This window comes from Nomascus leucogenys, chromosome 3 (genome assembly GCF_006542625.1).
Source record: "Nomascus leucogenys isolate Asia chromosome 3, Asia_NLE_v1, whole genome shotgun sequence".
Classification (NCBI taxonomy): Eukaryota; Metazoa; Chordata; class Mammalia; order Primates; family Hylobatidae; genus Nomascus; species Nomascus leucogenys.
Window position 1 is genome coordinate 87865454 of NC_044383.1, and position 24607 is coordinate 87890060.

The following is a 24607-nucleotide window of genomic DNA, read 5'->3' on the forward strand; positions in this document are numbered from 1 at the left end:
TCATTTATCATCTCCATACTGTAAGTATTCTGTCATCAGAAATTATCTTATGGATTGATGATTATTTTCATTTCACGAGAGATGATTGGTTCATTTGAGTCTTAATTAGTCAGTTTAGTTGCTGGAAGAAATGCAATTGTATTTCAATCTTAATTTGTCTTAGTTCATTACTTTCTAACTTTATAGAGTCTATTCCTGTAACCACCAAGGCAGCCTATCAACTTCCAGTGGCCTTAAAAACTTTTGAGTCAAACAAACAACAAAAAATTGAAATGCACAAGAGCAAGGTGATAGAGAATTGAGCAATGTTTGGGAGTCTTATCTGTTTGTTTTCTCCTATTTAAACCCATTGAAAATCACACAGGCTGAAATTAAAAAAAAAAAGTTCTGGGATATGTAAATTTATTCCACTTCAATTTGTTAATTAAGATACACTTATTTTAGTATCTAAAAATTAATCAAAACTCTAAATGTCATTAATCATCAGCGCAGCAGAATGTTGCTGGAACAGCTGATAATGTGTTCAGAATCATAAGGGATACCATAGCAAGCACAGTTAAGAAGAGTGAGTTGCAAGTATGCAACAGTGTGATTTCAACTGAAACCTGACCCAGTCCTGACTTTATTCTCTGAGATCTTTAATGGCATGTATAAACAGGCTGTTTGTTTTAGCTAAGTTGCAATGCAACAGGCCACTTGCATGGAATAACAGGTTAGGTGTTACTATAAGATGAGGTTTTTCAAATGTCACATAACAGCAGGACTTCCGTGACAAGTCAAGTGGAATCCTTAGTAAGAAGTCCATGTGAAAAATTTAAACATAGCTATGGCATGTAAGAACCTTTGAAATATCTTTGAAATTCAGGTTGTTCTGGGATATGTATCTGCTATTTCCAGCCAAAGGTATAGGCATTGTCTTTTTAAATGTTGTGCTATAAAGATTATTACACATTTTCTCATACCCCAGCAGGTGGCAGCTAACTAGAATAAGATTCATTTTCACTGGCAGAATAGGAAACTAAGATTGCTTCTCAAGTAATAGAGCCCAAGAATAAGAGGTCATTAGTATCTGCAAATATAAAAATATAGTGAAAGATGAAGCTAGTGGTTTTTGTTGTTATTGTTGTTGGAAGAAGCTTTGCATTAACATGATATGCATTTTCTTCTTTGTCAATTTACCATAGGTTTGATATTTGTGTCAGCCTTCTATGATTTTTTTGAGGTATACTTCTAAATACAGCTTCTCTCTGTGTGTGCGTGTATGTGTGTGTTTGCAGTTTGTTATCTCTGCTTTGACCTTGGAACCTACAGAGCTTTGGCTCCTAGAAATAAAGAGTGCCATATGGTTAAAATGAGGAAAAAAATGAGACCATAGAATAAAATATATACATCTTACTATTACTAAGTATATATAATTGCGTGATATCCAATAGCAGTAGTTTTCTTTTTCCTTTAAGGAAGGAGCAAATTACAGAACTGACACAATTTTTAAAAGGGTTAAATCTAGTCAGTGAAATACTGTATAAGGAATTTATTAATCCTTCATATAACCTCAGAACTATGATGTGTGGTATCAGTATTGGGGAGAAACTTGTAATAACTTCAAAATTGCCACACGTTAAGGCATCAACTATGCCACCAAATCATTTTATTGTAGTATAGGGAGGTAAATTTAGCATTTTCCCCCCTTGGAAGTGAGTGAGTTTAATGAGAAAGAACAAGAATTAATCTAATTACCCTAGTAACAGATGGAAATCTGGAGGTGGAGAATTGAAAGTGATAACTAATTGTACATTTAAAAAATGTCTTTAGCCACTGAATATTGACAGCATGTTATTTGACATTCTGAATTGTGGTCTTCCTAGCAATTTTTTTTTGTACTGACAAACAAGTAGTTTAGTATTCATGAGGAATCTCACAATTAATGTAAGTGGTTTTTTTAATAGTATGCCCTATTACAAAAAAGATGACTACATCTTGAGCTTATCAAGCAATTGCACTGAAAAATATACACAACACAGTTGATAAAATAGTCCTCTTGATAATGTGAACAATGCAATAATTCCAATTCCTTTACTCTGTGTAGTAGAAATTTACACATTGTCACTCAAATATCATGTTAGTCATTTATTGTACTACTTTCAATGTACTACTCCAGAATAAATAATGCCAGGAGCGCTGTCCGTGGTCCTGAAGAAAGGTCGTCTCTAGTCTTGTAGAAGTTCAATTGGACAGGTGGAATTGCTGTCTGTTGTGTTAAAGCCTTTCAACTGAGTTGATGGATATAAATGAATCTAATTTACCATATGTGCAAAGTTGGTTCTTTGGGGATCAATTAATAGTAAAAAAATTACAATCTTTTAACTGTTTAATTTATTGTGTAATAACTTCATGAATATAGAAGCTTGATCTTTCACTTTTCCAACTAGACATCCAAATAACCCCAAAATAAATAGTTTAGAATACTAGTTTCAAGTGGAAAAGTTGCAACCATAATGTAAAATGTCATTATATTAATGGAATACATGAACAAAGAGATATGGTACATTTTGTTTTCTCAGATTCCAATAACACTGCGAAATTTCAGTATTTTGATTAGTCACAGTAAAACATGCTATTTTCAGGTAGTACATATCAGATATATTGGCAGATAAGAATGCGAAGAATTATTTTTTTCCCCTGGCAGTCATTATTATCTCTGCTAGGATCAAAAAGAAAATGAACAAACAGAATGGAATAAATGAGACAGCAAATACAAGACAGAACATGTTGAGCTGTGTATGTGTTTTATAAGAGATATTTTACACATGGACTGAAGGAGTCGCTAGATACCCTTGGTTTTAGCACTAGGTGTTCCTTTTAAGGTGCTCAAATAGTCGAATTATTTGATTGAATTGCCTGCTAGACTGCAGAACTAGCCATTCATGATACTTATTTTTGACACTGCAGTTATTGCCTCCATCTTAAAAAAAAATCAATGCCACTTAACGCCTTTGCAAAATGTAGATTTCTCTTTAAATCAGCACTTTATAATATCTTAAGAAAATTTAAATTAAAAAATCATTGTAAGGAAATGAAAACATTATAGTGTTTTCTTGCTGTTTGGAGGAAAAATAGCAAGTCAAGTATTCATATCACTCATATCACTCCTTATTTAAAAATTAGCCTTCAGATAGGATAATTTTTTGTAAGATTTAACCTATGCCCTGTTAGTTGGTTATGAAAAATAGATTAATTATAAGATATAGGTCCAACAGTTTGCCTTTTGTGATGTTTAATCGTTTAAAAATGTTGACAATAATATATTTATTATACATGTTAGTTTTTAGTGTAAAATATTAGCATTGTATATTTTTAATAAGTAGACAGAATATTACTTATTTTAATAATAAAGATGTATTTTTATTTTGAAAGAAATTCTATTTCTGTACTTTATTTCTTGAATAAACTCCTAATGAAAGCCAAGAGAGTCACTACCTGGTGACTCTAAATATTTCCACCAGAAAACTAGCAAATGATAACACAGTTTTAGAGGAATCTGTAACACTCAATGTCACTCAAGCTATGATCTCATATTCTGCCTCTTTAGGAAAAAGAATGTTCAAAAAACCAAAATGCGAAGAAATTTGGGCATAAATTATTGAAGGCTTTAGAGTTTGCTGCACCCATTCAAACATCATTGTTTTTATGTATGCACAGTTATTTTCTTTGAGCTTAAAAATGGGTGGAAAATGTAACTTCTCCATTTTAATTTGAGATTTCTCCCATAAAAGTTCACTGAAGAAATTTCTCCTACTTCTGGGTAGCAATCAAGGAATACCCCAGTCAAGTTTTTAAAGAGTGGATTTACCTCTCCAATTGCATTCCAATCTATATTCATTCCTGGCCAAAATAAAAAAGTATAAATAAGACTGTTTCAACCTAACCACAAGTTAGATTTGCAGTAAATTCCTCCGTCTTAGATCACTTTCTTTTTTACAGTTCCCAGAAAAACTGACTTTGATTTAGCTAGTAATTTAATGAAATTCATCAATTGATTGTAAGAAGTCCACTTACATACACCAGTCATTCTCTCAGCAAAGACTCATGGAAAATAAAAGCAATGTTCTCCCCATAAATAAATCCTACTTCTTTCTTGCAACTCAAGGCGGGCTGTCAGATCTGTTGCATAATAGATATTGGGGAGCTCACTGGCCGGGAGCCTTAAGAGGAGAGCAGCTATCTCAGTCTTTCTCACTTAATCTTGGCTTCACGTCAGAAGCTGTGCAGCAGTGCAGTAGAATAGGGCCTGGCAAAACCTTTGCGAGCCAAGCGCCTTTTGTGCCGGGCAGTGGCTCGCTATCGATATCTCGTCCGTTACCAAGGCTGGATTTCCTATTGATTTCCCTCCTCCTCTGCTTCCACAGGCTCGCGCGGCCGGACATTGTGGGTGTGCGTGCTGGATTTCTCCCGGATGCTCTCCGACTAACATGGATGTCCCACCATTCCTTGCAGTGGAAGGTTGTTCCTTGGCGCAGTGAGTGAAGAACATGCAGCGATTGCTAATGGGTTTGGGAAGCGGAGACTCCTTCCTCTCTCTGTGACCATGCCGTGATCGTGTCTGCGGTCACCACTCGACGCATCTTCATTTCTACCCGAACCCGGGAGCCGAACGCTAGATCGGGGAAGTGGGTGCCGTGCGTGTGGGCACAGAAACACCATGAAGATTATTTTCCCGATTCTAAGTAATCCAGTCTTCAGACGCACCGTTAAACTCCTGCTCTGTTTACTGTGGATTGGATATTCTCAAGGAACCACACATGTATTAAGATTTGGTAAGATTCCCCATCCCTCTCGGTTGCCTAGTATCCGCTCCGAGGCAGCCGGATGTAAACAGGCGGGTTCGTTCTGCCTGGCGGTGGGCTCCGTGGATTCTGATCTGCTCACTGCTCTGTCGTCTCCTGGGGCTTTTAAAGAACTCCTTGTGCTTTCATTTATTCTCTTCTTTATTTTTATTTTTAGCCGCGGGAGGGTGAAGGGAGGGCCAATGTGTGGTAGTGGTCTCTGCATTGCCTCCCCACAGTAGCTTGCCACGGAGATGATGATGACGCTGGAGGCACGGTCAGCCGCCACTCCCGCCTGTCTCCCCCGGAGCCCTGCGAGCTTGGAGGGGTGCGCGGTCCGCGCAAAAGTGCGCGCCGGGGCTGCACGCCTCTCAGCTTGCGGGGCTGGTGAGTTAACACCTGGTAACTCTTTGGCGAGTTGCGCCTGTCCGTTTCCGCCAGTGACCAGGGCAGTTCTCACGTGCAAATGAAAGGTACTAACCCTTTTGATTTCTTTTTCCAGAGAGCCTTTTCGATTGTTTTCACCGCTTTTCCAGTCCCTGGTGCCCTTACTGGGATGCAGAGCTTTAAAAAATGTTGTAAGATTCGAGGTTCTACTTAACACAGGGAGGCTGCTACTTAGCTGGAACGAAATAGCGTCAATATTAGAACGGCTTTTTGTTTGTTTTTAACTTGCTGAGTCCCCCTCTCACAGCTTTCTGGACGTTGTGGACTAATTAATGAAGGATAGTGTCCGGGGGCGGTGGGGAAGGGTAGTTATTTAAGGAGGGGTGGCTAAGTCTGCATCTTTATTTCACTTTGGCGAGACGAAAGACGTTGGGTAGTTACATTTTTTTTTATGAAATGTATTGCTTTTCTAAGAATCAGGGTTTCTTTGGAGCTTGAAGGAAAATCTAAACGTGGGATTCCAGTGGAAACCCTGGTCAGAGGGTCAGAGTGATTGCTTGGAGAAAAGGAAGCGTGGGCGACACTCAGGTTCTCTGGATGGCCAAAGGAGTTTTCGTAGGAGCAGAACTAGTCAGGGAAAGTTCCCTAAAGTAGATAAGAGGAAGAAAGGAGAAAGCCAACAGGATAAATGCTCCCATTGTAGGCACTTCCTCTGACAGTTCAAGTGGATTCAGACCAAAGAGTGCAGGACACCATGTAATCCTGAGCATGTGTCTTTGAGATAAAAGCAGACACATTAAGTCACTCCGTCAAATTTAAACTGAAGAGTGATTGCCTGCATCTTCTATCATGCCAACAGCATCTCCTGTCTTTCCATTTTCCCATATGTGTGTTTTTCCCCCCAATGATAAAATTCACCATCTCTCCTAGGCTTTGTAGAACCAAGGTAGGGATGTTTCACATACATTAAAAAAGGGAACGTCACCCGACCACACATACACATAGATGCCCACAGTCAAAAAGCCTGCTGATGACAAAAGAGGCACTGGGTTATAGCTGGATTCCTACTGTAGTAGTTTTCATGCTTTGTTCATGCATTTAGATGGTACTTAAGCACGTTGCTCTTAGCAACAAGCATCCACAGGAATGATTGTTTCTGTGGGCAGGATTAAACAGGTCCCTATACCATTGGAAATGTGTGTGTACGCACACGCGTGTGTATGCATGTGTTTCTTGTGTGTGTTTTCAGCAGTTAGGCTTCAAATATGGTAAGTGCTACAGTATGGTAGTTTGCCCAATGTTTCGAGTATTTCATCCTAATTATATGGAATCCTGAGGAATTCTGATGTGTGTTTGTGAATGAGTGTGCGTTACTAAGTGTGTTTGCCGACTAGATGGAAAAAAGAAGACTTGGAGCCGGAAAACTGCCACCAGTACTCTAAGGATTTAATTATTGCCGCTCTGGTCTTGCAGCACAATATTTGCTGAATCATTAGATTGTTACACTCGCTGATCATTTCATATCTTCATATTAAAAATCTTGGCGACTGTAGCAGAGTGCGTAGCAGCTTTCCAAAAGAGCTCTCTCTCTCACACACACACGCACACACACATACACACACGCAAACAAGCTTTCTTAGACCAATGCTTACTAAAAATGTCTTTAAGAAATACGGTAGTAGGCAAAGATCTCCACACTAGTCCCTTGATAACCCTAAACCAACAGTCCAGCTTCTAGATAACCTGCTGTATTCTACATTCATTTAAAACATCTTCCACGTGGAGATGCATTTCTTCCGATTTCTGACCTGAGTTGTGGGGAAGAAGGACTGTGTACATTGTTACTGGAACATTTCCCTGTTGGGGCTATTTTGATGTAATGGTGGGAGTTTTATTTTCTTCCGGGATAAACATGTTCTGAGTGGATTGGATGGTTGGTTGAGCACGTATAAGCCACTCTTGAGAATGATTATTTTCAACTTTGGCTCAAAAGTCGAGCCAGTGCCTCATCCCTGGCCCCGTGCCTTGGAAGAGAAGAGTTTGGAGTTGCACATGGGGCAGCTGCCCCAGTGGTGGAGAGACCCGCCGCCTCTGCTGGGGAGGCAGCATCCAGTGTCCCTTCCATCCCCCACCCTTGGCGTGGCTAGGCGCCGGCAGCCGCCAGGCGCCTCCGCGGCGGCGCTATGGCAACGGCTGAGCCCGCCCAGGCGGCCACCCCAGCCCCCCTTCCCTGCTAGTTAAGGCTCTGTGTTATCCTTCCCCTTGCTCCCACTAGGACTGTGATTCGACCCAGCGTCCTCCTGTCACCTCCTGCGAGGTGAGGGGCAGCCCCCGCTTAGAGTGCTGAACCCTTGCCACGTCCCTCGCCTCTCCCGCCCGTCTTCAGCGTGCGCAACCCTCTTCCCCGCGCTTCTCTCTCCCTCTCTGTATGGCACACACAATAACACACACATACACACACTCAAACATAGACACGCGCTCGCGCGCACTAAGACACATGCGCCCTCCGGATGCAAGCCTCAGACTTTGGCCCAGTGACGTCTCTCTAGTGCTCAAGAAAACTTTGCAGTTACACCCAGGAGCGCCTCTGTCCTGTTTCCCCCTTAACCTCCAGCCTCAGCCGACTCCCGCTTGGCTGCACAGGCTGGCCTGCTCCTCTGCAGCCGCTCAGCAAACATCTCTGAGAAAAGGTATCCGGAGCACCGACCCTAGGGTGCTGCCCCGAGGCTCTATGGCAGCGACCTGAGGGTCAGCGAAGGGTCACCTCCAGGCAGGCGGGCGAGCCCCTGACATTGAGTCTTGGTTGTTACCCCGCCTTTGATCCTGTGTTGAGACAACTTGGGTTTTCCTGGGTGCCCACCCGTCGGGCAAGGTGCATTTCAGAGAGTCAGTTCTCCTGCCCTAGGTCGGGCCAGATGTTCTCTAGCCGGCTTTTCTGGGCGCAGAGCCTGCGACTCTCCCAGGCAGGCGTCTCCAGAGCGCTGGCGCAGCAGGCACAGGGCATCCAGCGCGTCCCAGCGTATGTAAATGAGGCATCTTTGTTTCGCCGCAGCTGCGTCCCGGCCTTGCCTGCCCCGGGATAGGGTGAAGGCGGGACTCTTCCGTCCGCGGGGGTGTGACCAATTCCACGGCCTCTAAGCCGAACTGCGGCGGCGGAGGTACTTGAACCTTTCTTTTGTTACTTTAGCCGGTCCTTCTCTTCCGGGCATGCACTGACCCCTGCCCGTACGGAAGAGCGAGGGAGCCCAAAAGCCAGCTCCGGATGTGTGCTCCGGCTGGCCTAGGGTTCACCGTTCGGGAGCCCTCGCATGTTTAAGCATCTTCTTTAAGAAATCACTCCCCAAGCTATCACTTGTTTCCGATCTTCGAGGTCAGGTTGTCATTCGAAATCTTTATCTGAACTGGAATTTAGAGCGCCAGTAGCAAAGACATCAACCCAAACTTAGGCTTCTGGGCACCATCTCCAAGGTTTCCTTGCCGAATTGCTGAGCATATGGTAGGCCATGTCTTCCTTTCTGATGTTTCGACCTAACTTTTCTCTTAAACAAGACTGTGGAACTGCTCTCTTAAAGGTTTCCCAGCAGAAGTCTTCCCTCCTAGACGCGCTGGGGTCTCTTTGGCATTGCGCACTGACCACCTGATTGTGGGACAGCACACAGTCACCTCCTGGCGTACACGCAGAAGGTGAACACAGCCAGTTTAAGGGACCGCCTATATGTTGTGGGATAAAATCTACAACGTGAGAGAGAACAGAAAGGGTTCCTATGGAAATCCCGTTATTTTGCTGGGCATCCCATTTGCTCACAGATACAATAATTAGTAGCAGATGTACTGCAACATCGAAAAGTGAGAGTGAATTGACTGAGCTTACAAGCTGCCACTCTACAAATTCTTTGAAAGAGATTTTTCCTCCTTTGAGAGGTGAGGTGGGCGGGAGGGAGGAGTGGCCTTACATCTGGAAGCAGGAAAACTGACTCTTGGGAGGCGGGGATGGGGGAGTAATAGCGGCTACTATCTGCAACAGATAAAGCCTGAACACCTGCTTAGCTGAGCTGTGGAATGCAAGGGAGAGAAATCGTTCCAAGAATCGCCAACACAACGACCACACTTTAAAAAAATCAGTTTTTCTCAGAAGTTCTCACTATTAAAGCTTCAAAGAATAACTTGATGTGATCCATCAACAGAGGCACAATCATTTCAGAAAATGACTTTGAAAAATGATCTTTTTGTCTTCTAGAAATTGCACGCTTTCTCTACCCAGATACATGAAATTCAACATATTTTCTGGCTTTGTGAGGTTGTCCTTCAGAAGCAAACATGGTTTATATGTCAGTAGACATTTCTTCAGACTAGCTTTGCTTTTTGGTTTAATGCAAGTGATCATTACGGTGTGTTCATTCCTTGAATTCTCAAATGACACTCTTTCAACATTTACTCAGCACGGGAAAGTTAATGTGAATTCCTCTCACACGAAGAAGGAAAATGCCATAGATCAAACGATGGTGTATCATTGATTACCAGAGTCTTTTCAAGTTTCCTCACCATTACATAAAGTGTTGTCTATGATAACAATGACATAATCTTTCATGCCATTTAGTTATCATAATTTCTGATAAAGAAAATGCCTTGCTCTTTTGTGATAGAAATTTAACGTTCAAGTGAGAGAAATTACTTTGTCCTTCAGTTCTTAAGATGTGACTTTGTTATGGTGGCCCCAATTACATTTATTGCTTGGAAATTGTCAATGCACATTTTTGCATATCAGAGTAGAAACTAGTTTACTGTCTTTAAAATGTAACATACTTAAATTATTAATCTAGTGCATGCATGATACTTAGGGCTTGCAGGAGATCCTTGATTTTCCTCAGTAGGATGGTATGATATATTGAAATTTAAGTGTTGATTGTTTTTCATTTGGGTAGTGAAGGTTTATCTTCAAAGGGCTTTCAATTTGTTGTCCAGTTATCAAAATGTTAGAAGTGCTTCAAATGAATCTTCTACCCTAAATCTTAGAATGAAAAGTAAGGTCAGAAACCTCTGAAAGGGAAGGAAGTAGGTGCACATCATCATTATTGACTAGTCTAGATTAAACACTGAAGAGGAAGATTTTAATCTGATAACGTCATAGGGCTTCCTGTTTTTCTTTGCTGCTTCTGCTGACAATTTTGTAAGGTAATTAAATTGGCTGATTGAAGTCACAGTGGTCATGGGGCGATAAAGACCATTTGGATTTAATGGAATTTAAAACAACAGAGCACTGAACACAACTCTTACCGAACAAGAATTGTAATGGCCCATTCAGGGTGCTGACTAAATAGAACGCCCTTAACAAGTTTAATTGAAAGGGCAAGGCAGATTAGCACTATATAGTCTTTATGGTTGAAGATTGGGGAATTAAAATTATCCCTTTAAAAGACTCATTAATGCATTATCAAGATTTAATGTAGGTTAAATAAGCTTTCTTTAAACCTTTATCATATACTGTGAACCTAGGTTTAGGACCAAGTTTCAATAATAAAACATTTTTAAGAGCTGATTTAATAAATGGAATTATAGATCTTCCTCATTTGAAAAACAAAAGGCATTTAAAATTGTTTGAGCATGTACAGTGTGTTGAAGGGTAAGTGTTCATAAATTCTCTATGTTCTATAACTGAAAGAAATTTCGACTTTTCTTTTAAAATTTGATTATTGGTATTTTTTCTTATAAAGAAAGATTGTCAGTAGTAGAGAAACCACAGAGACAATAAAGAAATGTTCTCTTTCTGCAGTTTCAATAGAGTAATAGTTATTTGATCTATTTTAGGTTGTTTTTAAAATCCTGACCTTTTTTCTTGCTGAAACTTCTATATTCAGATTATTAAACTTCAGTGTATTCACATCCCTTCTGCCCCTGAAGAAATGGTAGATCATTGCTTAACATTGGGAACATTGAAGTACAATCAGTCCCAAGGTGAAAGTCAAGCCTCAGTTACATATGAGATCATTCACTCCACCTGTTTCTTGCCATGTGGCATTGCCTACTCAGAGTTAGATATTTCTAGAAAAACATGAAACCAAATTTTTGTATAAAAATCTCCCAAATTTTAATTGTATGCATTTTTGAAAAAACTATTTAAACTTCAGATTTGTAAACACCAAAAGCATATAGCAGGTGAGGGCGGATGTGGTCCCATTTTTACCTTCTGGCCCATTTACATTCCACAGTTCCTCTAAGGCACACCTGCTTCCCTCACATCTCTTTGATCACCAAATAAGTAAGGTTTATTTGTCTCTTGCCTCACACCCTTAAAGCCAACTATGTTATATTTTTGTATTTTCAAAGTGACAGTTACCTAACCTGATAAAACTAATTTGTGCTAAAGTGAGTGGGGAGGCTGGAAAAGACTCTAAACACTTTTCTGTAGTATTTTTTTTAATTTTTAATTTTACTTTTGCATTTGGGCTTTGAGAATCCTCTTCAGAGATAGCAGCATTCAGATATAGTATTTGGTTTTTAGGTTTCTGCCTATAGATCAATTTAAACTCTTTATTTTCTTAGCTAAAAACTGAATATTCTTTTCTGGATTTAGTAGAAAGGTCACTAGACAGCAGGGCCATTTGTGAGGATCTGAAAGGGTTTGGGGAGGTTATATCTTTTAGTTATTTTTTCTACTGATACATATACTTCTATCAGTCTTTCTTTTTGGTTAACTATTGCCCTGTTCCATGGCCTTATTTTAAGACAAGTATATTCTGGAAGAGGGAACACATAGTCTCAAGATTGTAGAGTTAGGATGAGTTTATTAGGATCGATCGATACTGTCTGTGACAGAGATGCTCAGATACAAAAGAAAATACTGGGTGCCTAAGGGAGTGCTGAGTGATTAGCATGGGTGTGGAAGGGACGCTGAGAAAAGAGAGAAGTTAAATGACATTTGATACGCAGTCTTTTTAAAATTTACTGCCAGACACCCCAATGCTTTGTAAATTGATATTTTGCTGGTATTAATCCAAATCTTTTAGCATAAGTGATTATTTAAAATAAGATGTAAATTATATTCTTACATTGACATTTTCTCCAATCAAAATGATTTTTAATGCTTTTTACCTCCTTTTCAATCAATTAGCTACTTTGAACTAAAGCAAGAATTTGGGAGATGTTGCCTCTAGCTCTCGTTTCTGTCTCCAGCTCAGTCTCAGTCTAAGTCCTTGACCTAGCACAATGAGAATATTTCTCAGCTAACATGATCAAATAAACAAAACAAATATTAAAGAAATGTTCTGCTTCTGAAATTTCAGTATATTTATCTATTTTATGTTGTCATTTAATTCCTCCTTTCTTACCTCTCCCTTTACTTTCTGAAGCTTCCTGCATTCAATTTATCGTAGGTTTTAGTGCATTCGGGTCCTTCCTTCCCCAGAAGAAATGAAATGGGAACTCTCTCAAAATGAATGAAAACTATAGAATCCTGGATTATCTAAGCTAAAGGGGAATTCAAAGGTCACCACGTTTAGAGTCCTAAGTTTAGAGGTGAATTGCCAAGGACAGTTAAATAGCTTGTTCTAAATTGCAATTAATGTCAGATTTTATACCAAAACATGATTACCCTGGCTGCCAATCTAGTGAACTTTTTTTACTGAATTTTGCTGTTTTTTTTTTTTCAGTGTAGCCTCTGACTCCCTGCGCTTTGAATCCATTTTAGAAAGAAATCTGGTAGCTCCCCTACAAATGTGTCTACTTTGTTTCCTTTACCTTTTCTTTCCTAGTACTTTATCTCATAGGTTATTGCTCTTTTCTCTTTATTTTTCCTTAATGTGTAGCTCTATCAGCCTCTTGCATACCTGCTTACTTGTTCCTTTACTCAGTGTCAAAGCTTTTGCTGCATCCATTCATTCAATAATATTAAAGTGAGCACATATTATGTGGCAGGCATTTGGAAAACAGAATTCTAAGACTTAGCTTCTGATATTAAGGATTTTGTAATCCAATTAAAGAGAAAAGATGTGTACATATTAAAGTACCAATTGTATGGTACAGAAAATGTTTACAATAGTTGTTTAAATGAGATTATTACGGGCTTAAGTTTTTCCAGAAGAGATAGGATTCTGGCTGGTGCCTGGAAACATTGTGTGATAGAAAGAAGGGGGAAATGTATTATTGGTGGAAGACTCAGCACACGAAAAGGAATTTAGGCATAAATTAAGAAAACGAGTGTTGGGACAGATAATGGGCTAGCCCTGAAGGGGCATAGGTAAGGCCTTGATTTTTCAGAGCTTTAATATTTAGGTTACAGGGTTTAGACTCCTGTGTGTAGCCACTGGAAAGCAATTGAAAATAGAGGATGGGCTTGACTTGGTCTGCAATAAGCAGTCAAATGATTTTGCAGTCTGTCACTTGCATTTTATGAAGAATAAGTGGATCTTCTTTCTCTTACTGAAATGAACGCAAAAGACACATCTTTGTCCTTGATCACTGAAACCTTTAAGAAGTTCTTGAGCTCAGATCAAAGATTATGTTGGTCAAAGTTCTCCAGAGAAATAGAAAACACACATACACACACGTGCAGGGAGGAAGTAAGAGAGAGAGAGAAGAGGAGGGTGTGGATATTTGTTACAAGTAATTGGCTTACACGATTATGGTATTATGGATGCTAACAAGTCCTAAGATCTGTAGTTGGAAAGCTAGAGACCCAGTGGTATAATTCTAGCCTGAAGACCAGCAGACTTGAGGTCCAGGAAGATTCAGTGTTTCATTTTGAACCCAAAGGCATGAAGAAAAAAAGAAAAAGAAAACCCAGGCCTTAAGGCAGTGAGGCAGGAGGAATTCCCTTTTTTGCTTAGGAGGGTCAGTCTTTTCACTCTATTCAGGCATTCAACTGAGTGGATGAAACCCACCCACATTACGGAGGGCAGTCTTCTTTGCTCCATCTACTGGTTTACTGATTCAGATGCTAATTTCATACCAGAACACCCTCACAGACACACCCAAATTGTTTGACCAAATGGCTGGGCACCCCATGGCCTAATCAAGTTGACATATAAAATTAAACATCACCCAGATAATTCCTAAGCAAAATTCTGAAAGGAAATAAAGGAATGTCTTCTTAAGACATGACCAGATCAAATGATTAAGAAAGGAAAAGTTACCAATTAATCTCAAGGAAAATGCATTAGAGAACAATTTACAAGTACTGTATACTTCTTTGAGGGATACAGTAAATTGCCCCCAAGGAATTCTCAATGTTTTATGTTTAGTTCCAAGACATCTCTATTACCTGAAACATTGTGTGTGTGTATGTGTGTGTGTGTGTGTGTGTGTGTAGTTAATAAGTATAGATATCATTACATTCATTTCTGCCTAATAGTGTTGCAGTTAGTGATGGACTGCATATGCAACACTGATCCCATAAGATTATAATACCATATTTTTACTGTATATTTTCTTTGTAGAAATGTTTAGATACACAAATACTTACCATTGTGTTCTGATTGCCTGCCATATCCAGTAGAGTAACATGCTATACAGGTTTGCAGCCTAGGAGCAATTGGCTGTAACATATAGCCTAGGTATATAGTAGGCTATACCATTTAGGTTTGGGTAAGTACACTCTGTGATATTCACACAATGATGAAATCACCTAACGATGCATTTCTAAGAATGTATTCCTGTTGTTAAGCAACTTATGAATGTATATACGTAATATGTATATCGATTACTTAAAATCAGAATTTAAAATAAATTGAATTAAAAGTTAAGGCAATTTTAGTAGAATAGATTTATTTTTAGTAATATTTTCTAATTCTACACAAACTCAGGGCATTAGACCCTGAATTTAGTTTTTTGGGTCATGAATTTTACTCTTGATTTTGTCATCTAATATTCATAAATTAGGAAAAATAAGTAAACCTTTCTGGCCCTTGACTTTCCTTTCTGAAGAATGAGTATTATCTGCTACCTGTTTAACTTCCAAGGATAATGGATAATGTTGGATTTAATAGGAAAATGTGTAGAGCTCTGAGTTTATTAGCAGACAAGGCCTTTTGGAGTTGAAAAAATAATTGTTTATTTACTGTGTATGTATGGAATAAAATAATGTTTATTATCACTCATGAATATTGTATTTAACTTCTTAAACTGTGTATATTTAAGAAAATCTGCTTTTCCAAATTATTCATTAATAATCTTCCTTGAAATGTACCTCAACTATTACAAATAGGTTGGTAAGGATTTATTAACTAATAGAACAAACTTCTGATTTGGTTACTTGATAGAAGGGCAAGTCCGTAGTTTCTTTTTCTTCTTTAAACATCATGACTTTGATTGGTATTCTCAAATACATACAATATGCAGAAGAAACAAACCAAAACTGAAAACAAATAATGAACAACGAAATCATGCCAAGTTTTGTGGTTTAAATTTTTTTCACTTTTTCACAAGCATATTTTTCGAGTTTACCTACACAAGTATTTTCTGATTTTTATGTATACATCATTCTTTATGCATCTGCCTATGATGAACTTTTAGTTATTTCAAGGTTTGCAAACATATAAACAACTGTCTTTGATCCATTTGTGTTGATTCAGGAAAGTTTCATAAACACTTGGATTTGCTACAATTGTTTGAGATGGATATATGGGACTTTCCAATTGTTATATTGGCTGCTTAGGCAATTTTTCTGGTGCTTACTTTTTAAGGTAGAACAGATTTTGGTACCACCCCTAGACCACTAACCTCAGCATTCTTCCTTAAGTGTCCTCTAAACCGACTTTAAAAAAAATCTAGCCCAGTGTTGGGGGATCAGCATAGAAGTGTCTAGGGAGAGATAAGAGAGGACAACCTACACCTCTTCAACCAGTGGCACCATGCCAGAGAATCCACAGGACCATTTGAAAACGTGTATTGAACTTAAATACAATTTTATATTTGGAAAATTAAAAAATTTTAAACTTCAAAGTATAAATAAATACTCTGTACACAAAATCCCAGCGACATGCAATTTACCTATATTACAAACCTGCACATGTACCCCTGAACCTAAAGTCAAAGTTAAAAAAATGTAAAGTTTATTGGAAAAATTACCTGGCTGTTGAAGATACTTAGTTTTCAGTCAGTAATTTGCAACTGTCAAGGGTAAGGTGGAGCAGAGGCAGTCTCAAGATTTTTATATTTATCTGAAGGGGAACTAGACTAAGCACAGTTTGCAAAACAATCTCCTAGCTTAAGCTTAAGTCTAGTTTTTGTGTTTCTGGAAACAGCCTTCCCATGATGCAGAGCAGATGTTGGAATATATGAAGAATATTTTTGAATTTTTGCCTCCAATGGGTGAAGGTGTCCCATTCTTTCATCTTTCCCTAAGGATTCTGGGTTGATCACTCAGGAGCCCTTCCTGGAGATTAGGGGTGATGTTCCAATGATTCACCTTCAGCTTGTTCCCTTAAATTCATTTCTCTTTCTTTTGCTCTTCCATATATCAACTATCTTTCAAAATCTAATGCAAGTTTTGCCTCCTGCAAAGATATTTTTTAGATAGGCATTCTGCAGAATAAATTCAAACATTGAAAAGATAATTTGATCTGATCAGTGGTTCTCAAACTTTATATCAGAGGAAAGGGGCTTTACATAGTTTAAATGTCTGGTCCCCAAGCTTAGAAATTCTGTAATTTAATATGTTACTAGATTTAGTTAGCATGTTACAAGTGCATAACTGCATAGTTCTATGTGGTGGTTCTTAGTCCCTTTATTTATTTTACAAAACACCTAAGTAACTGTACTTAAACAAAATAAAACAAAGATCTCACACACTGTGCTAGATAATCCTAAGAAGTTTTTCACCTTTAAGTTTATGATTCTTCTATTTATAATGAGCAGCGGCATCAGCTTTCAGAATTGGCAGTTGATAATCATGTCTAGATGATGAAAAACAATGAGTAAATGTTGTAGATGACAGTTGGGCCTTAGATATTTTATAATTCTTCACAGAACGCAGAGTGTTGGACTCTCAGAACACCACTCAATGGCTAATTCTTTAAAACCTAATCATTTAGAATATATTCATATCCACACGACCAACCCCATAGCCCAAAGGGATCTTAAACAGGTGTTGTTTTATAAATAATGTCTAATATGATGTAAGGTTGTAAGACTTTCCTCTCTCAATCTCCCACTAAAGGAGCCCCTAATAGATCATTTTAAAACTTTGTTTTCCCAGACTTAGAAAAAGAATTCCAGCAGACATTTGCCCTAGTTGAGAGGATTCCAACTTTTCAGTTGCCGTGAATACATCCTAATGGCCCAGAATCTAGGCTGAAAATAATGTCCAGCCTAGATGATATTTATTAGAAAACATGGAAATCTCTTGGACAATACCATGGCACCCCCATTCCCATCCCTAATGCTCTGATTATACTCTCTGCACCTTTGTTATGTCATGGTGCTGAGACATAAAGTGTGGACACTACATTTGGAATTAAACCAGAATATTCTTATGTATTTGTTTTAGGTAGATAAATTATTAATAATTGCACATACTGATTTAGTATTGAAATAAAAATGGTTTTTATCTGTCTAAATTATTGATATCTAAGTGTTTTCTGTATTGATTGCCTCCTCAGTGAAACACATACGTTTATTAAATATATTCCTATAATTAAACTTGCCATCTAGATACAGACTTGTGTATAGGAGACACTTTACTGACAGTATAATTTAAAAGTTGCATGATTATAGATTGGATAGAGATTCCAAAGTATTAAAATCATGATAATCACATGCTAATGGAAATTTTAAGATAAATATTGAAGAAAAAACTCAAGTTAACTTCATTATTTCTCAGAAGCTTTCTTTTTGGACTCAGCTATGTTTAGCAATATGTGTCTAAATATTTTCAATTCTTTTAATAATAAATGATTCATAGGTGATTTAGCAATTGAGAGCATGTAAATATGTAATTTCAAGAAAATGCATCCAGTGGTGTGCAGTTCTCTGGAGGACAAACTATGAAAAATCCTTCTACATGGTGTGAATTTCACAGTAGCTTACATTCATATTCATCTAATTACGGTTCTAGGATTACTATACCTTTGACCTTTCTATTTGTACAGGATAAATTTATATACATATATGTAGAATGTGAAAAAAATATTCACAACAGAGAATAATAATTCATTTATTGTCTTTAGGTAAGAGTCTGACTTTACTAAACCTGATAGACACAAGTAAACGTTAATGGAAAGGATTTCCCAAGGTTCTTTGAATTTCATACATGTTTTAATTCCTGGCAGGTAGCCAGACTATATCAGCATTTAAAATACAAAACTGGGACAGAATTTTACCTATTTCAAGGTACTATAGTTTGTAAGTAAACTGTGGAGATAATTTTAACCTTTAAATTTGTTTATTTTTTCTCTGTACTATGTATAAGATGACTAAAGTTGAATACAAAAAATAGCTATATATTAATAACGAACCCCCATTTAAACCCCTATTTAGTATAATTTCTCTCTCTCTCACCCCTCCCTCACTTCCTCTCTTTGTGTGTTGGGGGTGTTATTCTTCAAGAAAGAGAGATGAAGCTAAATTTATTTACCAGACAACAAACAAATGCTTTATGTGTTGATTGTGAAGGAAGATGCTGAAAGTTTCCTATTAACTCTTTCAATTTCATTTACATTTTCAACTTAAATTGCCATTCAGTTCACCAAATATTTATTCAGCATTGGTGTCTTGTCTGGTTCTTTAATTATTTGCATAACAAAGTAATTGAAAAAGCAAGATATAATTAAAACTTTCAGTAAATATAAAAATTTATCTAAAACATGCTTGATTATTTTTAGAAATACATTACATGGGGGATCCTAATGAGATCCTGATTGTTTTGGTTCTGAAGGGCATCAAGATGTATATGTTTCAGTTTCATTCTATAGGTTCTGTTTCAGTATTTCAATTCAGTTTCTTATTATAATTGAAGGATTATCTTAGTAACCTTAAAGAAATCCACAATTAATTTAATGTAATTTATCAATATGTATTTATATTTAAAGATGATTATTGTCTAACATTTAGAGTTTATACTATGATATATACACAACTATTATATTTTCAAATCTTTATTTATACAAGCAACCAGTCATACAATTTGTTATTTTTTCAAGTCTTTACTTATACAAGCAACCAGTCATAAAATTTGCTATTTGTTCATTTATTTTTTCTTTCAATCATTCATTTAACAGATGTTTAACTGCTTACCCATGTGCCAGACACTTGACTGAGCAATAGGACACCAATAATTTGAAAATAAAAAGAACTGGTCTCTGCATCAAGGATATCATATTCTATAGACATAGGTAACCACATAAATACAAAACAGTGTGACAAGTGCACACAATAATATGGAAATATTTTAACATGAAGGGAGGCATCTAGCTGTTCTTACAATAAAGTATTTCTAAACCTGTTCTTTGCATCTTGTGCTAAGACTTGGATCCACTGAGGACCTCATTCAGAAGTTTTATTCCTGCTATCAGATTAGAATGACCATGCATTTGTGCTCCTTTTCTCCACTACCCCCAGCACTAGAAACCCTCAACTAGACCTCTAGTATCAAATCACAGTGATGCCATTAATTTATTTCTTCTGTATTTCTATATGATTATATATATGAAATTATTTTTAAAACTAGTCCAAATTATTTTAAGTGTATTTGTCAGGATGTAGATTTGGTGATATATCACAGATACCCCCTGGAAGTCCCCAAAGCAAAAACAAAAGGTAGTTGTTCACTTCTTATGTCTCTCTGCAGATTTGGGTATTTCAGGGATGGTATGCTGGATCTATAAGTTTCTGGGGTCTATGCTGTTTCCAGCTCTCTATTCTGCATCTTTAAGGAATGTTGTTTTGCATGATCTAAAAGGATGCTGTAGTGATCACAGATACTCTCCCAGCAGCAGGACGGACATGTTTTAGATGTTGCACACGTCATTTTACCTCACATCCCATTAGTCACATAGCTATTCCCTGGTGCACAGAAGGCTGGGAATTGAGTTCCTCTTATGGGAAATGTACCCAGCTGAAACATCTCAGGGTCTATTCTTGTGGAAGACATGGGATATGCACATTGAACGACCACTGGTAGTCTCTGCCACAAGCATCTGACTAAACATTTCAGAAAAAAGCTCTGTAGAGTTTTAAACTTGTGTGTGTGTGTGTGTGTGTGTGTGTGTATGTGTGTGTGTGGTGTGGTGTGTGTGTGTGTTGTTATAAAGTAATGCATTGTAGCTTATTTGGAAAATATGAAGTGTGAAAGTGAAAATAAAACCTCCCATAATTACACCATGCAGCTATAATCACTGTTATCATTTTGTTTCTTTTAATTCTTGTTAAAAATTAAAACAAATATTTTGGTTGATTTAAAAAGTAATACATGTTTATTGTAGAAAATAGAAAATATATAGAAAATTATAAATAAATATCACCCATTGTCTCACCATAAGTAATATTTTATATTTATCCTTGATCTTACTGTACATGTTTTGTTAATTTTTTTCATTTAACCCTTTATTGTGGACATTTTTTTGTCGTCAAGTATTTTTCCATAACTTTTTTTTTTTTTTTTTGAGACGGAGTCTTGCTCTGTCACCCAGGCTGGAGTGCAGTGGCGTGATCTCGGCTCACTGCAAGCTCCGCCCCCTGGGTTCACACCATTCTCCTGCCTCAGCCTCCCAATTAGCTGGGAATACAGGTGCCCACCACCATGCCCGGCTAATTTTTTGTATATTTAGTAGAGACGGGGTTTCACCATGTTAGCCAGGATGGTCTCCATCTCCTGACCTTGTGATCCACCCGCCTCGGCCTCCCAAAGTGCTGGGATTACAGGCTTGAGCCACCTCGCCCGGCCGTATTTTTCCATAACTATTTTTAAGTGTCTGAATTTCTACTACAGAGGCGCTTATAATTTATTTGCCAATCCCTCTGTTGCTTGGGTTTTAGAATCATATATACCTGAATTTGAAACTGGCTTTCTGGCTTTTGAGCAATATGATTAGAATATGCTGATGAATCTTCCTAAATTTTAGTTTCCTTACCTATAAAATGGGAATGATAATATTATCTACCCTTTAAAGGTATTCCTTGGAATTAAAATAGATAAAATAGATAAAATGCACAAAGTACTTAGTAAAGTGCGTGGCACCTAAGTCCCTAATAAGTGCTAGCATAACCAGTCAATCAATCATTTAATTAATTTCACCCCAGAAAGTACTTGATTTCTGTAATTGTTTCAGCTAATTTAGATCTGATGCTTCCAGGTCTTATCCTGTCTCTTCAAGGGTGGTTGGACCCCTGCAGAAGTCCTGTGAAGTGTTTTAGGCCAGTGAGGTGGCCTTTCGGAACACAAAGGGCCAGTTTGTCAACTAGGAGCCTTGTGATCTGTGGAGACAGGAAACAGACATTTAGATGGGAACTTACAGGATAACATAAGAATATCTGTAGTTCTCTACAATTGTAGGCTAGGCGTGATCCGTGTTAGAGGGGGGAAGAAGGAGCTTTTAATTCCTTAACATGTGCTGGTCTGAGGCTGAGGAGTGTGGCCTGCCTCTCCCTGCTTGCTTCCTGGGATGTCTCCTCAGTGTCAGTACTGATGAGGCTGGGGCAGGGGAGGAGCAGCAGCAGTTTAAACATCAGACTTCTCTTTGCTTTTTGATTTGTTAAGCAAATTCCAGGTGTCTCACTTGCTAATCACATTGTCATCTCTGATGCTTAATTATTTTCTTTAGGGAAATGAAGTTGTTTGGGGCTTTCAGGAAATTAAATTGAACTTCAAAAACCACTTCCACATAACAACTAACATTTTGAAATGGATAATTCCTCAGGGTTTGTTGCTAGGTGAGTTTACCCAGTTTTTCCTTTAAGAGGTATTCTTTATAATAGTGGATTTATTTGTTATTTTAATTATAGTTCATATTTTAAAAAATTGGACACATTAAACATCCATAAGTCCCTAGTAAGATGATATAAAAATGTGTGGCTATTGCCTTTGAGACAAACTAATGTTGTCATCTATGGAGTAGGAAATTGGTGGTGATTATCTCTTGGGCTCTGTATTTGAGAGAAGCCTACATCATTGGAAGGAGTTACATCTTGGCCTGATCAGAAAAAAAGGAAGTAGTTTTAATGTTAGTGCAGCAAAAATGCCTAAAGGTGACTGTGTTAGCCTGTTCTCATGCTGCTAATAAAGACATACCCAAGACTGGGTAATTTATAAAGGAAAGAGGTTTAATTGACTCACAGTTCGACATAGCTAGGGAGGCCTCACAATCATGGCAGAAGTTGAAGGAGGAGCAAAGCTACTGGCGGCAGGCATGAGAATGTGTGCAGGGGAACTGCCCTTTATGAAATCATCAGATCTCATGAGACTTATTCACTATCATGAGAACTGCATGGGAAAAACATGCCACCATGATTCAATCGCCTCTGACCAGGTCCCTCCCACAACATGTGTGGATTATGGGAGCTACAATTCAAGATGAGATTTGGTTGGGGACACAGCCAAACCATATCAGTGACTTACACGTATGTAAGAAGGTGAAGTTCCATGTGGCTTGTGGGCATCATTCCCATCTTCTAATGGAGTCTATACAACCTCAGCACAATTGTTTTCAGTCCCCTTTTAATAAGACAGAGATTCTAGAAATTCTAGGTGTTGCTGCTCTGTGCCCTCCTAAACATGCCTCCTCTCGTCAATCAGATGTGTTCTTAACACATTTAGGCTGCCTTTAAGTTCTGCATTTTCTACTTTGCCTGCACACAGATATAATCACAGTGGAATCCTAAATCTTAATCACTCCACCTCCCCCTAAAAGGATGTGGGCGTAGAATTACTTAAATATTGCCGTATGTTAGCCTTTGAGAGGCTTTTGCAAACTATGAGAACCCAACCAGTTGCTAATAACCTACTATTGCTTCTGGCAATAGTAGGATCTGATCTAGAAAAGGCATGGAAAATGTGGTCAGAAAGATTGGGATTCTAGGGGAAATTCCACCACTTACAAAGTGTGTAACCTTAGTCAAGTTACTCAACATTTGAATCTCACTTTTCTTAGGTGAGAAATAAAGTCCTTGCATGTAGAAAACATCCAAAAACTTCCCTTTCTTTTTTGTTATCCTGAAAATCTGGGTGTGGAAGAACTGTTGAACAATAGGTTAGCTCTATATTCTACAACAGACTGTCTCTCAAATGCAGAGTTCTGTGTGTTTATTGACTACTAGCGTCAGCTTCTGTGCAGCTGAGATACAAATTCAGCCCTAGGCTTTTATCCACAGATCTGAGAGGAGGAAGGCAGGCAGGCAGGCAGGCACCTGTAATTATAGCAGCAGTAATGAATTGCAGCTGAATTGCATAGTATGTTAAGGCTTTTCTGTGCTGGTTGGCTTGGGCATTAGTATAGTGATTCTGGGAGTAACAGACAGTATTTTAGCAAGTGTTTGTCTTTCTATTATCCATTTAAACATAATCCCAGAATCTCCACAGACATACAGGAGTTCATTTGTTGCTTTCTGGCAGTGGATAAAAGTGTCCATTTTTATTAAGTGCTCAGTGCAGAGTTTAACAGCCCTTTTATGGACTGGTACTAGATTACATATCGAGGGGTGGGGTGAAGATAGTTTTTCTATCGACATTTGTAATACCTTAGAGTTGGGTTTCCATGAACCAGAATACTACTCTACAGATGTCAAAGACTCCAAATGTTGCAAACGATTGTCTTTTGTTTCTTCATTTTCCTTTTTCCAGGTTGCTTGGTCACAAAAGGCATCTGTCCACCTGATCTTTCCAAGGGAGTATGGTGGGGGTAGTTGGGGCTTTCTGTGAGGGTGATAGTTAGGCAGGGGAAGGAAGGTGGGAGAGGAGACCACTTTGCTTTTTCTGCAAACCACTTTTATCAATTACTCTATTTGTTCCTTTCCCCCTAAACTCTCCTAAAAGAAGGATCAATTCTCTCAACATCAATTGATTGAACGATAGCAATTTGAACAGCATCTGCAAAGTGACATGTATAAAATCCAAAATAAAATGGGTCCTCAAACTCATATAATTTTCAATTTTCTCTCATTTATTTGAAAGCCCCAGTAGCAGGGTCACTATGACATGGCGAGTGGATTTAAAATCTTTATCAGAATTTATTGAGTAGGTTGTTAATATTTTTAATATAATTTCTACATGACTTCCCTGGCCTTTAAGAGTAGAGGTGTATCTTAACTATGCCAAAATAGGAAAGAAGAAAGACTCTTACACATCCTTCACTAATCTTCCTCTTAATTACCCTTATCTGACTCTTTCTTTTTCTGGGGTAGACAGCTGTGATGCCTTTTTGTTTTTCTTTTTTCTCAACTGAGGCACGGGCAGGTTTTATTTACTTTTCTTA

General features: G+C 38.1%; 1 protein-coding gene across 12 annotated transcripts in view; it reads left to right on the plus strand.

The window, feature by feature from the left end:
• The window catches only part of GRIK2 (glutamate ionotropic receptor kainate type subunit 2), a 672448-nt gene that overhangs the window by 11614 nt on the left and 636227 nt on the right, over positions 1–24607 (plus strand). For 3 of the 12 annotated variants that reach the window (XM_030809503.1, XM_003258377.4, XM_030809504.1), the window contains exon 2: positions 4407–4814. In XM_030809503.1, the coding sequence (XP_030665363.1) occupies positions 4700–4814 (115 nt within the window). In that variant the 5' untranslated portion in view covers positions 4407–4699. Of the gene's footprint in view, positions 1–292; positions 4815–24607 lie in introns of those variants that run through there. The other 9 variants (XM_030809511.1, XM_030809509.1, XM_030809510.1 and 6 more) reach the window with 8 other exon arrangements.